Source organism: Macaca fascicularis, chromosome 7 (assembly GCF_037993035.2).
Source record: "Macaca fascicularis isolate 582-1 chromosome 7, T2T-MFA8v1.1".
Classification (NCBI taxonomy): Eukaryota; Metazoa; Chordata; class Mammalia; order Primates; family Cercopithecidae; genus Macaca; species Macaca fascicularis.
Genome location: NC_088381.1, coordinates 171,582,458 through 171,599,132, shown reverse-complemented (window position 1 = coordinate 171,599,132; position 16,675 = coordinate 171,582,458). Strand labels below are relative to the sequence as shown.

At 42.1% G+C, this 16,675-nt stretch overlaps 1 protein-coding gene across 50 annotated transcripts in view; it reads right to left on the bottom strand.

The window, feature by feature from the left end:
• Window positions 1–16,675, bottom strand: part of MARK3 (microtubule affinity regulating kinase 3) — a 119,029-nt gene that overhangs the window by 78,851 nt on the left and 23,503 nt on the right. For all 50 annotated transcript variants that reach the window (XM_073998338.1, XM_073998342.1, XM_005562275.4 and 47 more), the window contains one exon: window positions 966–1,019. Coding sequence is in view for 26 of the 50 variants with exons in the window: in XM_005562275.4 (XP_005562332.1) it covers window positions 966–1,019 (54 nt within the window). In the remaining 24 variants the exon portion in view is untranslated. The remainder of the gene's footprint in view (window positions 1–965; window positions 1,020–16,675) is intronic.

Below are 16,675 nucleotides of genomic sequence, written 5' to 3'. Positions count from 1 at the left end.
CTCCAGCCTGGGAGACACAGCGAGACTCCGTCTCAAAAAAAAAAAAAAAAAAAAAAAAAAGATGAGAAACCCAAGGTCCAGAAAAGTTAAGTGCCTTGTTCAAGGTCAGACATTTGGCTAAGTGGCAGAGCCAGGACTTAAATTCAGTACTTCCTGTTCCCAGTTCATGGTCTCTGTACCCCTCAACTACTATAGGTCAAATCTAGAAATCAAATGATGTATGTAAAAAGACTTTGCAAAGTTAAAAAGAACTAGAAAAATTTTATTATGAAGATCATTAATTATTTGCTGATGTCCTACTAGTGAGTGAAATACCTATGTCTGGGCCCAACCTAATTGCTTAGGCATTATTATGTAAGTGTTAGGACTTTCAAAAATCTGCCCAGGTGATTCTAAAAGGCACTAGGGCAAAGACCTGATCTATGTTAAATGATACCAATGGCAATACTGCTTTATGAACATGCTTTTCTACTTTCGGTTTTACTTTAACACTTCCCTTTTATATTAATCATCACTCCTTAATCAGATGTGGTGTTCAAGGGTTTAAGGAAGCCAAAGTGTTCACTTTAAAATTTTCAGTATTAGCTATAAGAAAGGTACAAATTTGCACAATATCAATTACATGAAAATATTTTTGTACTGTATTATTTTTAAAAAACTCTAGTCAATATTAAGAGTATTCAATAAAAAGTATAGCCGTGCACAACTATATCAATTAAAAAGTACAAAAAAAAGCACAGCCTTTAGTTTGTGCTGTTAAGAACATTTAAAAATAATCTCCAACCGAAAATAACCCAACAATTTTTTATGATATACTAGATTAACTTGCATTCATTTGAGGAATAGGAAGCTTTATGGCATTAAACATAAAATAAAAACAACAGTTGAGGTATTTAAGGGACAAATTAGATGGCAATTAGCACTGACAATCGTTTAAAAAGTACTGGATATTGAACCAATCTTACCTTTTGTAGACTTGTTGGATTCAACTGAGTTTTGTCAATTATTTTTATTGCAACCTAGAAAGAATAAAAAATATTTATGGATTTTAAGAATGTAGTAATTATGGACTGATAAATGCGAAGATATATGGCATTAAGAAGCAAGCAAGCAAGCAGCAAACCTCAAAACCTAAAACTCAGCTGGTTACAAAAAGCAATTTAACTTTGTAATTGTAACTTTATAAAATTGTGTAACTGAAAATAAGGGCTTCCATACCAATGCTTTCTCACTAAACTTCTCTCTACCCTAAATACAAGAGACCCTAATAGGCAGGAATATCATCACCCATATTTGGCTTGAAGTTACAGATAATTGACCTTTGTCTGTCTACAATTCTTTTTTTTTTTTTTTTTTTTTTTTTTTGAGACGGAGTCTCGCTCTGTAGCCCAGGCTGGAGTGCAGTGGCCGGATCTCAGCTCGCTGCAAGCTCCGCCTCCCGGGTTCACGCCATTCTCCAGCCTCAGCCTCCCGAGTAGCTGGGACTACAGGCGTCCGCCACCTCGCCCGGCTAGTTTTTTTGTATTTCTTAGTAGAGACGGGGTTTCACCATGTTAGCCAGGATGGTCTCGATCTCCTGACCTCGTGATCCACCCGTCTCGGCCTCCCAAAGTGCTGGGATTACAGGCTTGAGCCACCGCACCCGGCCTTTTTTTTTTTTTTTTTTTTTTTTTGAGACGGAGTCTCGCTCTGTAGCCCAGGCTGGAGTGCAGTGGCCCGATCTCAGCTCACTACAAGCTCCGCCTCCCGGGTTTATGCCATTCTCCTGCCTCAGCCTCCCGAGTAGCTGGGATTACAGGAGCCCGCCACCTCGCCTGGCTAGTTTTTTGTATTTTTTAGTAGAGACAGAGTTTCACTGTGTTAGCCAGGATGGTCTCGATCTCCTGACCTCGTGATCCGCCTGTCTCAGCCTCCCAAAGTGCTGGGATTACAGGCTTGAGCCACCGCGCCCGGCCCCCTCTACAATTCTTAAGGATTAAGGGAGGGGGGGAAGTATGTCAGAAGTGTTTGACCCAGAGCAACTCCATCTTGAAAAGGGGCTGGGTAAAATAAGTCTGAGACCTACTGGGCTGCATTCCCAGGAGGTTAGGCATTCTTACTCACAGGGTGAGATAGGAGAAGCTTGGCACAAGATACAGGTCACAAAGACTCTGCTGATAGAACAGGATGCAGTAAAGAAAGAAGCAGGCCAAAACCCACCAAAACCAAGATGGCGATGAAAGTGACCTCTGGTCGTCCTCACTCCTCATTATACACTAATTATAATGCATCAGCATGCTAAAAGACACTCCCACCACCACCACGACAGTTTACAAACGCCAAGGCAACTGTGGGAAGTTACCTAAACAGTTCCCTAAAAGGGGAGGGAGCTTCAGTTCCAGGAAATCTCTGCCCTTTTCCCAGAAAGCTCATGAATAATCCACCCTTTGTTTAGCATATAATCAAGAAATACCTAAAAGTAGACTCAGTCAAGCAGCTGATACTGCTGCTCTATAGAGCAGCCATTCTTTGGTTTTGATTTACTTCTTTTTTTTTCCTTTTTTTTTTTTTTTTTTTTTTGAGACGGAGTCTGGCTCTGTCGCCCAGGCTGGAGTGCAGTGGCCAGATCTCCGCTCACTGCAAGCTCCGCCTCCCGGGTTCGCGCAATTCTCCTGCCTCAGCCTCCCGAGCAGCTGGGACTACAGGCGCCCGCCACCTCGCCCGGCTTATTTTTTTTTTTTGTATTTTTTTAGTAGAGATGGGGTTTCACCGTGTTAGCCAGGATGGTCTCGATCTCCTGACCTCGTGATCCGCCCGTCTCGGCCTCCCAAAGTGCTGGGATTACAGGCTTGAGCCACCGTGCCCGGCCTTTTTTTTTTTTTTTTTGAGACGGAGTCCCACTCTGTCGCCCAGGCTGGAGTGCAGTGGCCGGATCTCAGCTCACTGCAAGCTCCGCCTCCCGGGTTTAAGCCATTCTCCTGCCTCAGCCTCCCGAGTAGCTGGGACTGCAGGCGACCGCCACCGCGCCCGGCTAGTTTTTTGTATTTTTTTTTTAGTAGAGACGGGGTTTCACCATGTTAGCCAGGATGGTCTCGATCTCCTGACCTTGTGATCTGCCCGTCTCGGCCTCCCAAAGTGCCGGGATTACAGGCTTGAGCCACCGCGCCCGGCCTCTGTTTTTGTTTTTTTGAGACAGTCTCCCTCTGTTGCCCAGGCTGGAGAGCAGTGGCATGATCTCGGCTCACTGCAACCTCCGTCTCCCAAGTTTTAATAGTTTCTCCTGCCTCAGCCTCTGGAGTAGCTGGGATTACAGGTGCGCACCACCACGCCCGGCTAATTTTGTATTTTCAGTAGAGACAGGGTTTCACCATGTTGGCCAGGCTGGTCTCGAACTCCTGACCCCAGGTGATCCACCCGCCTTGGCCTTCCCAAGTGCTGGGATTACAGGTGAGAGCCACAGTGCCTGGTCTGTTTCTTTACTTCTTTTATAAACTTGCTTTCACTTAAAAGAAAAAAAAAAGAAAAGAAAATCTGGGGGCTTCAAACTACTAAATGTATTGTCATAACATTTTATATTTAAGTCACTTATAGACAAGGGGAAAATCTCCTCCAAACCGAGAGAGAGAGAGAGAGAGAGAGAGAGAGAGAGAGAGAGAGGGAGAGAGAGAGAGATTATACATAGAAAGCACTTCTAAAAACATATGCAATGTAGCAAATCTTTTCTTTACAATTTACTGACACTTTAAATTTAGCTGACTCTGGGATGGATAAGCATACAAATACTTGGGTATTGAATCTGAAAACTTTAAAAACTTTTTTTTTTTTTTTTTTTAATAGAAAAGCCCTTTGGGCAGGTAAAGAAGGAAAGGGAACTAGATCCAAACCAATCTGTGGGCTAACCAAGTGAATATATATAGAGGCAACAAAAGGGTCACCTAGCAGCCTTTGTTCAGAAAGGGTTAGTATGCCCCAGCCAGTATTTTTTAAAACCATTAGGATATAGGAAGTACTATAGCTTCTATAGCTTCTGGTCAGCTCATCGCTGTCAGGTAAAAATGATTTCTATGGACTCTGGGTATCCAGAATGGGAAAAGAATGGAAGTGACAATAGAAGAGAAGAAAAGTGGAGAGAGGCTTTGCCATGACCAGGGAATATCAAGTAACAGCTTTGCACCTGAGCTCCAGAACAGCAAATGAACCCACCCCCATAAGATCAAAGAGGCTCTGCTTCCTACTGGGCATCCTGCAGGACCTGGGCCCAGAAGACCCACTACTGAAGAAAGCATCTATAGCCAAAGTCCAGGGAAGAAGCTTGCAGTTTCTCTACATCAAACATTCTCACACTTTTTGGTCCCTTTTACACTTTTAAAGATTACTGATTTCCCCAAATGTGGGTTGTATCAATGAATATTTATCATAATACAAATAAAAACTGAGAAATTATTTTAAAAAGTATTTAACAACTGATTTCAAAATAACAATAAGCCCATTATAACACAAATAATATATATTGTATGAACTTTTCATACAAGCTTCTGCATTCGATCTGTTGTGATATCACACATCATGGAACCTCTGGAAAATTCCACTCTACACTTGAGAGAGAGAGAATGAAAAAAGCAAATGTTTTAATAGTATCACAAAAATAGTTTTGACTCTGCGGACTCCTGAAAAGGGTCTCAGAAAACCTCCAGGGATCTCCCCATGCCATACTTTTGAGAATGGCTGCACTATGTACATGAACACCATGTTTTAAAAACCCTGCTTTAACTTGGTCTAAAGCCTCCACCTGACCATATTACTTATTCCCTGAGTCTATAACCTCCAGAGGAGCTACAGAAAAAAATCACTTCAACAAGGCACCCAGCAATTCTGACCCTGGAGTGGATGGGCCATCACCACCATTTTCAGGAGGAAGCAAATCAGAACTGGGGAAGGAGTGTAGAATAAATGAGTGTGTGTGCCTGAAAAACGCAAAGTTGGAATTCTAATTTTGTATTTGGAAAATATAAGTGTCAATGGAAACTGAATAAGCAAAAGAAAATACTGACTACTGAAACAGGCAAACACAAACTGTCTTATGCATATCTCAACTGGGGAAAAGACATCTTACTTGTCTTTATAGCCCTAATTGGCACATAAGGAGTACTCAATAAACGCTGAGTTGTCTGGGTGTGGTGGCTCATGCCTGTAATCCCAGCACTTTGGGAGGCCGAGGTGGGTGGATCACCCGAGGTCAGGAGTTTGAGACCAGCCTGGCCTACATGGTGAAACCCTGTCTCTACTAAAAACACAAAAATTAGCCAGGCTTGGTGGCGGATGCCTATAATCCCACCAGCTACTTGAAAGGCTGAGGCAGGAAAATCACTTGAAACCTGGAGATGGAGGTTATAGTGAGCCAAGATGGTGCCACTGCACTCCAGCTTGGGCAAAAGAATGAGATTCCATCAAATTAAATAAATAAATAAATAGGTCAGGCATGGTGGCTCACGCCTGTAGTCTCAGCACTTTGGGAGGCCGAGGCAGGCAGATCATGAAGTCAGAAGATAAGAGACCATCCTGGCCAACATGATAAACCCCATCTCTACTAAAACTACAAAAAATTAGCTAGGCATGGCGGCACGGGCCTGTAATCCCAGCTACTCGGGAGGCTAAGGCAGGAGAATTACTTGAATCTGGGAGGTGGAGGTTGCAGTGAGCCGAGATCGTGCCACTGCACTCCAGTATGGCAAGAGAGCAAGACTCCATCTCAAACCAAGGCGGGTGGATCACGAGGTCAGGAGATCGAGACCATCCTGGCTAACACGGTGAAACCCCGTCTCTACTAAAAATGCAAAAAATAAAATAAAATAAAAATAAAAAATAAAATAAATAAAAATAAATGCTGAGTTGATCTGAGGCCTTGAATACTCATAATTAGTAACCAAGAAACAGGGCTTCTGGTGTTTTAACAGATAAAGTGGTTTTAAAAATTACATAGCTCAAAGTGGAATGAATTTTCTTCAAACTTTACCTTCATAAGCAATTTTACATGGTATACCTGGATCTCCCAATTCCAAATAAACCCTTAGACATACATACTCTTTTCTGGCCTCCATTCTGTTTTATTCTTCCTCCTCCTCATGGCCAAATCCATCAAAGATGCTATCTTTCCAGTTCTTCTCTCTGAGCTCCTGAGACCTGGTTTCTATTTTCACACCTGGACTCTTAATCACTAGTTTCTCAGGGTCCTGCTCAATATCCTCCTCCTATTCTAAAGATTTTTTTTTCTTTTTTTTTTTTTGAGATGAGGTCTCACTCTGTTGTCCAGGTTGGAGTGCAGTGACATGATCACAGTTCACTGCAGCCTCGACTTCCCCAGGCTCAGATGATCCTCCCACCTCAGCCTCTTGAGTAGATAGAACTACAGGCACATGCCACCACGTCCCGCTAATTTTTTTGTAGAAATGAGGTCTCCTTATTTTAACCAGGCTGGTCTCAAACTCCTGGGCTCAAGAGATCTGCCCACCTCAGCCTCCCGAAATGCTAGGATTACAGGCGTGAGCCACAGCATCTGGTCACTATTCCAAAGATTCTGATTCTGGTTTTTTTTTTTTTTCTTTTTCTTGAGACAGGGTCTCGCTCTGTTGCCCAGGCTGTAGCGCAGTGGCATGATCTTGGCTCACTGCAACCTCCGCCTCCCGGGTTCAAGCGATTCTCTTGCCTTGGCCTCCCCTAAGTAGCTGGGATTATGGGTACATGCCACTATGCCCAGCTAATTTTTGTATTTTTTTAGTAGAGACAGGGTTTCACCATGTTGGCCAGGCTGGTCTTGAACTCCTGACCTCAGGTGATCTGCCCACCTCAGCCTCCCAAAGTGCTGGAATTACAGGCATGAGCCATCTTGCCTGGCCTGATTCTGTTCTTACACACGTTTATCTTCAGATACAGCTATTCAATAGCATCTGAAACAAAAATAGGAGCTCAAATGTTTCATTCAGCTTAACCAAACTGTAGAAAAGTCATTTTATCAAAAGCAACCATGTCCCCAGAGTGAAACATCATCATTTGATGTGACATGTGTATGTGCAGCAAAGAAGCCTGAGCGGGAGTTCCTAATCTCTTCTTCCTCCTAGCTCCCTGCTGGGATGACTCCACCAAAATCACCTTGGCCCAGAGCTGGAGCCTGGAGAGCTCAGGCAAAGCTGAAACCTTGGGGTCACCAAAACAAGTGGTAACTGGGGTATACCCAACTGCAGTGCCTCAGAAAGGTATAGACTGGAGAGAAGACCACCCCTTCATTCCAGTGATTGTGGGGTTGGGTAAAGGGAGACATAACAAACACCAAGGGGGCTCACTAAGTGAGAAAGCCACTTGCTGTGGAAATTTCTGGGAAATTCCATTTACATTCACTCTGATGCCAGCAGGAAAGTGGAAAATTACAAAATAGGGATAGAGACAGCTCATACATGAGAAGGGCTTCTCCCAACAGATTCACAGCAAACACTCACTGGAGAAAAATCCTTATCTTCCGCTTTCTGTTGGTTCACTAACGGTCAAAAGATCCTAACACCCTGCTTCTGAAAGTGTTACAGCATTCACAGCCACTAAAAGAGGAGGCAAAAAAAAAAAAAAAGACTCCAAGTCCTTTAGGGGGACAGAGTGGCCTGAAGAATGATGCATTAGTCAGCATGGGCTGCCATAACCAAAATACCACACACTGTGGGACTTAACAGTAATTTATTTTCTCACAGTTCTGAGGGGACCTTCTTCCTGGCTTGCTGATGGCCACCCTCTCCCCTGTGTTCTCATGTGGTGGAGAAAGCTACCTCTCTGGTGTCTCTTCATGTAGTAACACTAATCCTATCAACCGGCGTTCATACTTACAACTTCACTTAACCTTCTATAAAGACTCTATCACCAAATACAGTCACACTGGGGGTTAGGGCTTACACATAGGAATTTTGAGGCATACAATTCAATCCATAGCAAATGGAGACCAAGTCAAACAACTACAATAGTTGGTTACAAATGAAAACCTCAACATGGAAGAATATCACAAGCATGAAATAGAGTAAAAGAAATAGACACAAAATAATACACTATTATTAATATACTCTAACATTCTATTAGTACAATGTTAAAAGGACAGACAAAACCTATGGTATTAGAAGGTGGCACAGTGGTTCACCTGAAGAGGTGGGGTAGTGAAGAGATCTGAAGGAGGCCAAAGGGAGGCTTTTAGGGTGTGGGTCACAGTATATTTTTTGCCTGGGTCATGGTTATTCAAATGTGTTTACTTTGTGATAATTCATCAAGCTGTACACTTATGATTTGGGCACTTTTTATGTGTGTTACGTTTCTTTTTGTTTTTTTTTTTTTGAAATGGAGTCTCGCTCTGTCACCCAGGCTGGAACGCAGTGGCGCGATCTCAGCTCACTGCAACCTCCGCCTCCTGGGTTCAAGCAATTCTCCTGTCTCAGCCTCTCAAGTAGCTGGGACTACAGGCACACACACCATGCCCAACTAATTTTTGTATTTTTAATAGAGACAGGGTTTCACCATGTTGGTCAGGCTGGTCTCGAACTCCTGACTTCAGGTAATCCACCTGCCTCGGCCTCCCAAAGTGCTGGGATTCAGACATGAGCCATTGCACCCAACATTTACATTTCAGTAAAGAGTTTTTGTGTTTTTTAAAGTCAATGATGACTTTAAATAAAATGTCAATAGATAATGCCTAAACCTGAAAAACAAGTAAGACTACAAGGATGTTATAAAGCATGAAAGAATCATTTAAAAGACTAAAGAATCATTTTAACAGATTAAAAGTGGCCATCTTGGGAGACAAGGAAACAGGTGAGTCTAGGGGACTGCTTTGTAACAAGTCTTGACTCTTTAAACTGTGTGTAATATGTAACTTGAATAAAAATAATTACATGAAAACTTATTTTCATAACCATAATGAGGACACTGGTTAAAGATGGCATACTGATCACATGCATTTCTCTCTCCTAACACCTGATAGGCCCAACTGAAGAACAAAGACCAAATGACAAAGAATGGCCAAGAGAAGGGAAGGGGTGCCACCAGAAGACAAGTGACTTCAAAGAATTTCTGGGAGATAAAAATCTGACAGCAGTACAGTGGCACATGTAGTAGGGCACAGAAAGCCAACCCTAGAATATGCTTGGAAAAGGAAAAACTCAACTGTCCATAGAAAACAACTCTGCGTTATGTGTGTGGAATGTCCCAGTGTAAAGGCCAATGTTCCTCTGGCCTCTATGAGGCTAAGCCAGGCACTCGTTACCTATTTACTGGGAGTTCTCAGTTTTCTTCTTAGGGCTCCACTCTTGAAGACAGGAACAGAATGAAAAATCACACAAATGAGGAAAGCCTGTGATTTTTCCTGATGTCTTTCTCCATAATTAAGCCTCTTCTTTCAAAAAAGGAGCTACAGTCAATTCTGGTTGTTCATTCTATGAAGTTACTGTGCTCATTGAATTGGTGAATACTAAATCATTGCTTCTAGGGGATTAGGTTTCTGCAAGCCTCTGGTCACAACATTTTGCATCAACTGATCAATACATAAGTTTGTTTTATGTTTGTGTCTGTTTAAGAACACCTTCTTTACTATATATGATTGGTTAACACTGAATTCACAGCCACAGCACTGTAACGCACTGAGTGAAACTTCTAACACATGCATCTTCTTTGTAAAGCATCACAGCCATACACAGTGCAAGGAAAAACTCAACTGTCTAGAGTTTTATCCACGGCAAGGCCATGAGATGCCTTAGAAAGAAAACGCACGTGTTAGGTAAGTTTCACTCAAGTATGCATTAGGAAGACTAGACAGCACTTCAGCAGTAAGATTGGGGCCCATTTTAAATAGCAAAATCATCAACAAAAAGTACAAAAATGAAAAAAAAAAAAGGCATTAAATAGATCACAAAAAAGACACTGGTTTACAGCATGAAGACTGAAATAAGAAAGCAAAGTGTCCCCTTGTTGAACCTCAGCTAGGGATGTGCATATTTTTCACCGTTCTGCATATGTCCAAAAAGGATTACCAAAGCACTGTACTGATTTTGGGGTTACAAATAAATTTTATCGAACAGGTAAATTTGCAAATATAGAAACCACAAAAAAAATAAGTATTAACTATCTGCCTGGAAATGAATAGTGGTGATGGTTGCCCAACAAATGTACATATACTTGATGTCACTGAACCACACACTTAAAAAAGGGTTAAAATTATAACTTTCATGTTGCATGTATTTTACCCCCCCCCCCCCACACACACAAAGTGTTGGCCAGGTGTGGTGGCTCATCCCTTTAATCCCAGCACTTTGGGAGGCCCAGGTGGAAGGATCACTTCAGCCCAGGAGTTCAAGACCAGCCTGAGCAACATGGGGATGCTTCGTCTCTAAAGAAAATACAAAAAATCAGCCAGATGTGGTGGCACACACCTCTGGTCCCAGCTACTCAGGAGGCTGAGGTGGAAGGATTGCTTGGGCTCAGGAGGTAGAGAGCTGCAGTGAGGTGAGATTGCACCACTGCACTCCAGACTGGGCGACAGAGCAAGACCCTATCTCAAAAAGAAAAACAAAATGTTCAAAACTGTGGAATTAAGTGACTTTTTATGTATAGGGATTAGGTTTATATGGAGCTTTTTTCCCGCACATTAACTATACCTCCAGGTTGTACTAAAAGCATGCTGACTGTTTTTATGCTTTTTTAGTTATATATGTAGTCTATATCTTATATAGAATATGTAAATTATATCTTACACCAAGGCTTTCTTTCACTCTTGTCTGTTTGTTTCCAAAAGTTTCTGTTTCTTTTTCTTAAGAGACAGGATCTCACTATGTTCTGCAGGCAATGGCTATTCACAGGAGCAATCTTGATCCCAATCCCCATCACCCTGATCAGCAGGGGAGTTTTGACCTGCTCCATTTCCGACCTGGGCCAGTTCACCCCTCCCCTAAGACAACCTGGTAGACCCCTGCTCTTGGGATATAATTAATTTTTAATTGAAGCAAATCATTCTGGGTTTTAACATTTTTTTGTCAGTGACTACAGTTGTTTTGAATAAAAATTCAATTCACCACTGTCTACCTACCCCCAAGAAACTACTTGCTGAGTTTTGGTATAATGTCAAAGAACGATATCCACAATCACCTGAAAAGGGTATTAATATACTCCCTTCCTTCTGTAGCTACATTTCTTCACACACTTCAACCAAAACAACATATTGAAATAGTGGGAATGCAGAGTAGACACAGGAACCCAGCTAACTTCTATTAGGCCAGACATTAAAGGGCTTTGCAAAAAATTTAAACAATGTCACTCTTCTCAATAATTTGCTTTGGAAAATAGTTGTTTTTCATAAAAATATGTTACTTCATTACCATGTAATAGGATTATTTTTAATGAATTAATATATATTTTAAGTTCCTAAGTAATAACTTCTAATTCAGCAGCTATCAATACATATAACCCTAATAAATAAAAGCTTTGGGGAGTTCTCAATTTTCCATTTATTTATTTATTTATTTATGAGACAGGGTCTCGCTCTGTCACCCAGGCTGAAGTACAGTGGCACAATCTCGGCTCACTGAAAGCTCCGCTTCCCAGGTTCACGCCATTCTTCTGCCTCAGCCTCCTGGTAGCTGGGACTACAGGTGCCCGCCACCTCGCCCAGCTAATTTTGTTTTTGTATTTTTAGTAGAGACGGGGTTTCACCATGTTAGCCAGGATGGTCTCAATCTCCTGACCTCATGATCCACCCTTCTCGGCCTCCCAAACCGCTGGGATTACAGGTGTTGAGTCACCACGCCCGGCCTCAATTTTCAGTTTAAAGGAGTTCTGAGACAGAAATGTTTGAGAACTGCTGTTCTCATCAATGGCATTGTACATAACCACTGAAACGAACAATTATGATGATTAGTGGCAACATAGAAAACTGCTTTGGATAAAATTCCAAGGGCGGAAAAAACAAGATACAAAATTATAATCAAATATATGTTGAAAAAACATGTATACGGAAAATACACAAAAACGAAAATGGTATTCAGAATATTAGGATTGTGGGGGTTTTTTTCTTCTCTATTCTCCAAACTTTCTGTAAAGTTGTTAACATAGTCTTTACCAACAAACTCGTGACTAAACATATAACCATTTATGCAAAGTCTCAGGAAGTTTCACACACCCCAGGATGAAGAAATGGGGTTTCAATAGGCCTAGTAGAGAGAGGACAGGAGTGAAGCACCAGATGAAAATGCAGGAGGGGGAGGACTCAGTGATTGAGGGGTGGGATCATCTGTTCCTCCCAGGCAGAAGAGAAGGTTCTTATCTAGAGAAACTGAATACTCTCAGAAATCTAAGGACACAAATATCTGGGGTCTTCAATAAAAGCACCAGACAACTCCCAATAGGAAAGCTCTGTGGTCAAACATGTCCTATTCATACAAACACAGCTTGTGATCAGACGCTTAGGGCTCCACATTAGGTACCGACAACCAGAGGCTACCAGACTACCACAGAAAGTCTCTACATGAAAGAGAGGTTAACAAGAAAGAACCCCAAAAAGAAAGAGAAACAATGCAAGGAACGAAAATCTACTTTATAAAAAAGCTTAAAAAAAAAAAAAAAAAAAAAGCCAAGAGCTAGATGCTGTAAAAACAACAACAACAAACAGATGAAAATGATCAAAGAGTGAGCTGCGGAGAGAAGAGGAGACACACACACACTTTTTTTCTTTCTTTTTTGAAACAGAGTCTCGCTCTGTTACCTAGGCTGGAGTGCAGTGGTGTGATCCCGGCTCACTGCAACCTCCGCCTCCTGGGTTCAAGTGATTCTCCTGCCTCAGACTCCCAAGTAGCCGGGACTACAGGTGTGTGTCACCACACCTGGCTAATTTTTGTATTTTTAGTAGAGACGGGGTTTCATCATATTGGTCAGGTTGGTCTTGAACTCCTGACCTCAGGTCTCGATCTCTTGACCTTGTGATCGCCCACCTCGGCCTCCCAAAGTGCTGGAATTACAGGCATGAGCCACCGCGCACAGCCTTCATGAGTATCTTTTATGTTCACAACATCCTTGTGACTTAAATGCATGATACAGATTGTCCCTATTCCCTTCTTTTAGAAAATTCTTTTCACTATATAATTCTACATCTCTGTTCTAACCCCAAGGACAGCAGTTAAAACTCTCAACATAATACACAGTAACCCTTTAACTTATACTAACTCAGAATGAATTAAGTCCCCAAATCATCAATGCCACTCTTCCCGTAACCCTCTGGGTTTTCTTCAGAGGTTTTAGTTCTTCAACAGGCAAGATACATCACATTCCCATCACAGGGCAAGAGAACACTGACAAAAATAAAGATGTTAGCTGAGAAAAGTACTAAGTAGCCGGGTGCGGTGGCTCACCACAACCAGGCTGGAGTGCAGTGGCGTGATCTTGGCTCACTGCAAGCTCTACCTCCCGGGTTCACGCCATTCTCATGCCTCAGCCTCCAGAGTAGCCGGTACTACAGGCGCCCGCCACCACGCCTGGCTAATTTTTTGTATTTTTAGTACAGACAGGGTTTCACCGTGTTAACCAGGATGGTCTCGATCTCCTGATCTGGTGATCCACCCGCCTCGGCCCCCCAAAGTGCTGGGATTACAGGCGTGAGCCACCGCGCCCGGCCTACAGAACTGTTTTTTAAGTCATGGGACAAATCTTCACGAAGACATGAAACCCAAATGTAATAAAGAAAAAGATTAAATGATTTTGCCACAAAAATACTTTAAAACTTCCCACAAACAAGACATCATAAACAGTTAAAAGAAGCAATCTAGGGAAAGATATTCATAACCTACATTAACAGACATATCAGACAGATGACTGAAATATAAAGGGTTTAACTTCACTAAGATTAAAAAAAAGAAAAATGAATAAAGGATATAAACAGGAAACTTGTTTTATTTTTATTTATTTTAGAGAGTGTCCTCTGTTGCCCAGGCTGGAGTACAGTGATACAATCATAGCGCAATGCAGCCTTGTACTCCTGGGCTCAAGTGATCCTCCTGCCTTGGTCTCCCAAAGCACTAGGAATACAGGCATGAGCTACTGTGGGGGGCCAGGGAACTTGCTTCAAAAAGAAATTATGAATAACAAAAATATATAAAAAGATCATAAATCTAAGTTGTGAAAAGGGAAAAAGCAACTTCTGGCTTTTTCTACACCCTTTTTTTGTCCATATGTGCTATGGTTTGAATGAATATCCCCTTCCAAACTCATGTTGAAATGTAATTGCTATTGCAACATACTAAGACACGGGGCCCTGCAGAGGCAATCAGACTGCAAGGGCTCTGCCCTCTTTTCTTCCTTTCTCCTCCTCTTCTCTTCCCTCCCCGCTGCTCCCCACCCTTTGCCCTTCCATCACGCCCTTCATGTATCAAGAAGGTCCTGGCCAGATGCAGCCCCTGGATCTTGGACTTCCCAGCCTCCACAACTGTAAGAAATAAATTTCTTATCTTTATAAATTACCTAGTCTCTGGTATTGTGTTACAGCAGCAAAAACAGACTAAGACATTCAGATAGACAAAAATTATCTACAGTGTAGAAGCATGTAGGAAAATGAACACTTTCATTCATTTTGGTAGGATAATAAAGTAGATACATCACTTTTTATTCAAAACCAATTTATTAGTATCTATTACAATGTCAAATATTCATCCACTTTGACCTAGGACTTCCATTTCTAGGAATTATCCTGCAGAAACACCTAACAAGGACACACAATGCTAAAGAATGTCCACTGCAGATCTGTTCGTAACAACAAAAACTCAGAAACAACCCTAATGCCCACTGACAGGAAATAAACTATGGCACCACCATACCCAGGGAGGCTATGTTGCCTTTAAACTAATATGTCAGATCTATGAGTACTAAGATCCAGACACGGTCAAGGTACATTACTAAGTAAAAAAAAAACCTATCATCATGTCCCATATAAGTCCCTTTTTGTTAAATTTTTTTTAAAGTTAATGTTTATATAGAAAACTCTGGGAATATATACCAAACTGCTGAAAGTGACTGTCTTTGAAGAGATAAATTTCAAGGAACTTACTTTCTACATAATTAATTTCTATAATGTTTACATTTTATGTCATATCTACAATAGGCAAAAAAAAAAAAAAAAAGAGTAAAATGATTTTGTTCAAAAGATTTTTCTTTTAAGTTCTGGGATACATGTGCAGAACGTGCAGGTTTGTTACACAGGTATACACGTGCCATGGTGGTTTGCTGCACCCATCAACCCATCATCTACATTAGGCATTTCTACTAATGCTATCCCTCCCCTTGACCCTCACCCCCTGACAGGCCCTGGTGTGTGATGTTCCCCTCCCTGTGTCCACGTGTTCTCACTGTTCAACTCCCACCTATGAGTGAGAACTTGTTCAAAGTTTTAAAAAAACTGAGAAAATTTTTACATTAAACCACTCTGCTAGTCATATTCAAGCATTTCTAGAGAAAGAACCTACTAGAAGTAAACACCACAGGCCAGACTCCAGACAATGTTAGTTAGGTAAGGTAAATGGGAGAGGGTGTGTCTGTCCCAATGCTGTCTTAGCCCACCATCTCTGCCCACATAAGGAAGCTGGCAAGTAGCTACTTGGAACTAGTGGGAACTAAGAAACTCAGAGGTCTGGTTCCTTATCTCAAGAAAGCTTTAATCAAGGACAACAAGGACAGCTCTGCCCACACAAGCTGTTTACAGATTCCAAAAGCAGTCTATAGCAGCTCAACAACGAGTCTTAACTAAAAATCCACAAGGATTTTATCACTAAAATTGATGAACTGTCAAGAGGCAAATTTCTGGCAACAGTCTTTTAAAAATCCAGTTAGCATAGTCCAGTGCTTCCCAATCTTTTCCAAGTCTCAGCACACACAGGAAATGAGAATATTTACAGGGCACACTGCTTCAAACAGAGGATGCTTGCTGACAGATGACGGATCCGGGGCTCATGCTCTTGCAGCCCCAGGCCTGGTGGGCTGCAGGCATGAATGCTACGTGTCACAGTCTTGGACCCTCCTGATGGCACATCTATCAGGAGGATCCTGCACAGGGAGAGTATTTGTTTTAAAAGCTTCCATCAAGTCAGGCCAGGCACGGTGACTCACACCTGTAATCCCAGCACTCTGGGAGGCCAAGGTGGGTGGATCACCTGACGTCAGGAGTTTGAGACCAGCCTGGCCAACATGGTGAAACCCCCTCTCTACTAAAAATACAAAAAACCAGTTGGGTGTGGTGGCAGGTGCCTGAAATCCCAGCTACTCGGGAGGCTAAGGCAGGAGAATAGCTTGAACCCAGGAGGCAGGAGGTTGCAGTAAGTCAAGATCACGCCACTGCACTCCAGCCTGGGCAACAGAGTGAGATTCTGTTGCCACCCGCCCCCGCCAAAAAACAGTATTATTACATTCATTTAACAAATATTTATTAAGTACCTAACAGGTTCCAAGCACTGTGTTAAGTTCTGTCATCTTCCGCTACAGACTGGAGATAGCCTGCAGACTAGAGGAGGAGACAGACAAACGAGCAATTCCAATACAATGTAAATTGTGCTGTGTAAGGGGAGTATCGGGATTTTTATGGAACCCCATGCCTGGGGAAAGGGGATTTGTCAATGATTATGTCTCAGAAATGTTCCCTAAACAGAAG